Raw genomic sequence first — 5,033 nt, 5'->3', positions numbered from 1 at the left:
TGTGAATAATATGAATGCAAGAAATGAACTCAGTGTTGTTGTAATTGTTTCACAAGAATAAGAATCATGTCTCACCCGGAAAAATCGTACTTGGAAACGATTTTATAGTAGCGTTTTCATATAAATAGAATCAATACCACGAAAATATTTTCCTACAGCGCTTTTCATTAAAAATTATTCGTCGCTTTTACATTTTATTCTGCGCGTAGTGCATTTTTTTTTTCTTGTTGCAGTGGGCAGTAAATTAAAAATTGTGTTTTTAAATAAATGTAAGTTACTTTTTCTTCCATTGAAATTATATATTTTGTTAAATATAGTTGACGTATATTTTATAATGATGCCGTATTAATAATTAATTATATATTTCCTATCCGTGGCGCATTATTTGCGTAGTGTGCGCGAGGTAGTACACTTTCTCACAGAGTTCATTTATTTGCGGAGTTCTTACATCAATATTGTATAATCTGATCCACCTAATAATATATAGAATGTACACATCTCAATATGTTCCTTGATATCTCTTGTATTATGACTATTTATAGAATCCTATAGTGTGCCGTAACGCATGACACTTGATTCTTGAGTTCATCGGAACCTATGGGACTTAACGATATTTTAAGCGATGTATTGTCAGTTATGATTATAGTACGCCTGCGTGAATGTATTATCAACTGATGGAATAGGGCACTGCTCAAATAATATTATGTGAATAGTAAAATCAAATTCTGTATGCGTCGCATTCCGTGAATTTGCGCCCCTATTTATAGGAGCAACATTGGAAACCGTTCCTTATGTGCAAATTCTGATTTTGTGATAAATGGTGCATAAGTGAAGATATGATTGGGGTCTATATGCAGCAAATCTTGTGTATGGACTGTTCATCATCATATATCAACTAAAGGAGAGAAGTAATTAACAGAAATAGGAGAGAATATCCTTAACAGGATTCCTGAAGATCCTAATATATTGCTATGCATTATTTAAACTTTGAATTATTTGATTTTATGTAACTGTTTATTGAACAAATTTCTTCCTTATGTTTTCCGTTTTAATGGATCTAAATAGATATTGTCACATTTGTGGTGTAATAGCTGCAGCACTTAACCTGTAATAGACGGCTTCGCAATTTAAAAGAAATATCGATTTTCATAATCCTATACATATCGTTGCATATGTGTATAGAGAGAATTCTTTGCATAATTTTTATTATAGTTATAAGACTGTTTTCTTACGGTGATTAGGATTTCATCGATTCTCTTGCATTATCTAATTTATATTTTCTTATGCATTCCTCTTGGATGCAAAAGTAATGAAATATTGCAATTTTATAATGCTTTTCCAATGTTCTCATATTTATGTGAAACATATAGAATTCGCAGATCCATCGGAAGAAACAGATGAATAATGATATCGAAGTGTTTTCAAAACGATATGGTAAGAACAGTATCAGTACTCAAGGGAAGAAGTAAGAATAAGGGAAACTAATTACTAAAAGAGTAGGAATCTGCGTAGTCAGAATATATCCTACGGAAGTCCTCTCACAATTCTGATTAGAGAAAAGACCATTATGGAAGGTTTCCCTCTATGCCTACTTTACACATTTGTGGAACAGTATATGGTATATGTGCATAATCACATATAACTTGTGGCTTCCACCATTTCGCAATATGTAAAAATATATTTTAGTTGGCGTTTACAAATGAGAAGATGCTCAAAATAGGCAAACCATATAAGGCTTCAGAGATCGCGTTATATGTTCAGAGAGTCCTATTTTTTTCTTACTCTAATAGTGTGTGCGGGAAATTTTACATAAGAGTGTAAATATTCTTTTTTATTATCTCTTTTACATTGAACGTACATCTCTCATCATATTTCCTATAAGGATAACATAAAGGACTTAAGTAAGAGATTCCAGTGAGTACGATAAATTTTGAAGTATGCTCTTCTTCTTATGTACTACGTGAGCCCAGAATAGACTGCTTAAGATTTTTTATTATTTTTCTGGGTAATGTCTTCATATTATAAATGTACTGTTAGGTATTATCGTATTTATAGAAGTATATAATTTTACAAAGTGAAAGAGCTAAGAACAATACCTTTCTTTCTGAGATATAATTAATTATTAAGCCTTGCGCTTGTTTTTTTTTTTTTGAGACTTTCTTGTAAAAGGAATAACAGATAGGTTTCTGTCATAAATTTAATTCTTTCCAATGGGGGTAATTTTCTAAATATTTAATATTTAATTACAGAGACACTTCAAAGAATAAGGAGAATAGAAAAATTCTTATTCTTTGCATACATTAAGAAAAGAATGGGCCGAAGCAGTTACATAAATTTAGATTGTGATGGATTTGAAAGTAATTGCAAATTATGTGAAGAATGATTTTCTGCGGTGAATAAACCCTGTCTTATATGGAATGTTATTTATTTTGCATCGTGTTGTATTCTTACGAGCATATAGAGGCAATACTATTTACTGTTGTTTTCCCAGGTTGTCGTTAAATTGTCAGAGTGGTAATAATATATTACAAGAAATGTATCATGCAGAAGGTGGAAAAACTGCAGTATTGAATTATGAATAAACACTACTAATAACAGATAGGCCTAGATATAGCGACGTTTTCCATTTTGCATATCCTTAATTATAGTAAATTAAAGAAAATCTTACAGTATTTCTCTTTTAGAAGCTCTAAGGGAACTCACATTCTCGGTGTAAACTAATGATGAATGAATTTCGAGAGTCCTAAGGGAGATAATAGCTGAGAAAATACACATAATTTACACACCTGTATACATTGCTATCATTTATCCATAACAGCCTATTTGTTCTTGAGCTCTTTACACCCTTGTATGGAACATATATATACCCATGAATATACATACATATATGTATATCTTTCCCCCTCTATATATGAGATCAGTTCTTTGCCATAGGAATAAGAAGTGTTAACCTAGTCAATTCTGATGCCCATCTGATGTCTTACAGAACAGAGCTACCCGAAAACCCAACGAAAAGGAAAGATAATAGTACCAGTGGTACAACTTTTTAGGGAGAAAGAGGAAATACTTAACATTATATGCAGATTTCGATTAGAAGATTATTCATTTGGCATAGAAATTTACTCCTTAACATTACAGGATTGCTCATGACCTCTTCTCCCTATGCATATAAAAGGGTGTAATGGATTGCTGAATTCGAACTGGTATAATATGAGTTATAATTTCATACTGGACTTTAAGTGTATATTGCATACCATTGAAAGGGCTGCTATAGCGTTTAAATAAGTTCATGCCTTTCTGTTGAAAGTCGTATGAGTGCAATGGAATACAGATATGCACATCGGATGAGTACCGCGTAAAATGGTGAGCCGCTGTGCTTATATGGTTTCTTTTATAGTTACATTACTTTTGTGAATGCGTCCTTATGCCCCATCCTCTTCGGGAGTGGATTCTCTGATGTTTTGATATTTTCACCAGTATCCCCCTACACGTTGCACTCTTCCTGTGTATGTTTTTTTCCCGTTTCTACATTTTTATAAGTATGTTAATTCATATCGCAGCTTCCTTGCATATCAATCCGCATGCTGCATAGTGCCTGTCGATGCGCGCTGGTGTTGTATCATTCTCATGAGGGCTCTTTCCATGTTTCTGCATTTTTATGAGTTTATTTTTTCATGGCGCCTCTTTCTTATATATGCCTCCTCATGTGGCCAGATTTTGCGAACGTCGCTTCACATGGAGTAATTTCGCGAGCACCGTTCCATGTTGCCTAATTTCGCGAAGTTGGTTTCACGTGGGGTAATTTTGCCAACGTAGTTTTAGTTGGCTTTCTTCCCAAAGTCTTTTCCTGTGGATCAATTCTTTGCGGGGATCCCTTCATGGGTTATACCGGTGGCACGCTCGCTGTGTTGGTTGGCTTTATTATATATATTTCTCTACTTAATTCTTTCGTGAGGGTACACTTCTTTGCGGCATCTCTTTGACGGAAATTCTTTCGAGGGTTCCTTTATAATGACATTTTTCGCAGCACCTCTATGAAGATACCACTTCTCCTGGCATCTCTATGAATATGCCTTTATGTGCTGTATTTTTATCACGATTCTTCTTGTGTAGATTTTTCATCATTTTGCACCTCTTCTCCTGCATTGTTATGGTGCTCTCCCTCCGGATCATTGTGTTCTTGTGGTGTTACTTCACTGTGATGTGTACTGTTTCGCCGCGGCATCGTGACTCTTTTTCCTTGTGTGGCATTCTTTTAACGATGCTTATATCTGGCATGTCATTATAATAATGCTTCTTTGTGTTACATTTTCGAATACCTACATCCTTCCTGTTGCGTCAATATGAAGATGTTTGTTTGTGTGACATTTTTCTCAGGATGATATTTCCTGTTTCATCTTTATTAAGTCCTTTTTTTTTATGTTGCTTCACTGTGAGGTATCTTCCCTGTGGGGCTTCTTTTTTCCTATGATTTATTTTACGGCGTTGTACTTTTAATATATCCTTCCGCTCGCCATTTTTATAGAGATTGTTTCCTTTTTCGTGTCACTATTAAGATTCTTGTTTGTGCTGCATTTCCTTTCTGACGATATTCCTGTCCGGGGGTGTTGTGATGAAGTCTCCCAGGCCATGTCATTATGAGAATTTCCGCTGGTGTGGCATTCTTACGAAGATTCTTTTTATCACGTTATATGGATGATATTCTTCTGTTCGACTCTTTTATAAAAATGCTTTTTCTTTTTATCATGTTATTGCGATCGAATTTCCTCGCGAGGCATTTTTCTTATGAAGATATTTCTTCTCCGCTGCATTCCTTATGATCCTATTTTCTGGCAGCAGCTTGAATATATTGTTTTGTGTCATTTTTTCTATATGGATTCTTCTTCCTCCCGCGGCGTCGTGAAGATGTTTCTTTGTGTGTCATGTTTTCTACGACGATGTACTTTTTTTGCGACATTTTGAAGATGTCCTCTCGTGTGTGATTTCCTTTATGAATATGATCGTTCTCCGCGGCATGGTTAAGATGCTGTTGC

The 5,033-nt window shown here is 34.5% G+C and overlaps 1 protein-coding gene across 1 annotated transcript in view; it reads right to left on the bottom strand.

Annotated features, from left to right (window-relative positions):
- Window positions 1–4,822: 4,822 nt before the first annotated feature.
- Window positions 4,823–5,033, bottom strand: part of C922_05594 (hypothetical protein) — a gene marked incomplete at both ends in the record, with an annotated part of 1,441 nt that continues 1,230 nt past the window's right edge. The window contains one exon of the mRNA XM_008821165.1: window positions 4,823–5,026. Within this exon, the coding sequence (XP_008819387.1) occupies window positions 4,823–5,026 (204 nt within the window). The remainder of the gene's footprint in view (window positions 5,027–5,033) is intronic.

Source organism: Plasmodium inui, assembly GCF_000524495.1.
Source record: "Plasmodium inui San Antonio 1 unplaced genomic scaffold supercont1.106, whole genome shotgun sequence".
Lineage (NCBI taxonomy): Eukaryota > Apicomplexa > Aconoidasida > Haemosporida > Plasmodiidae > Plasmodium > Plasmodium inui.
Note: the sequence above shows the minus strand (reverse complement) of the source record. Positions and strands in the feature narration are given on the sequence as shown.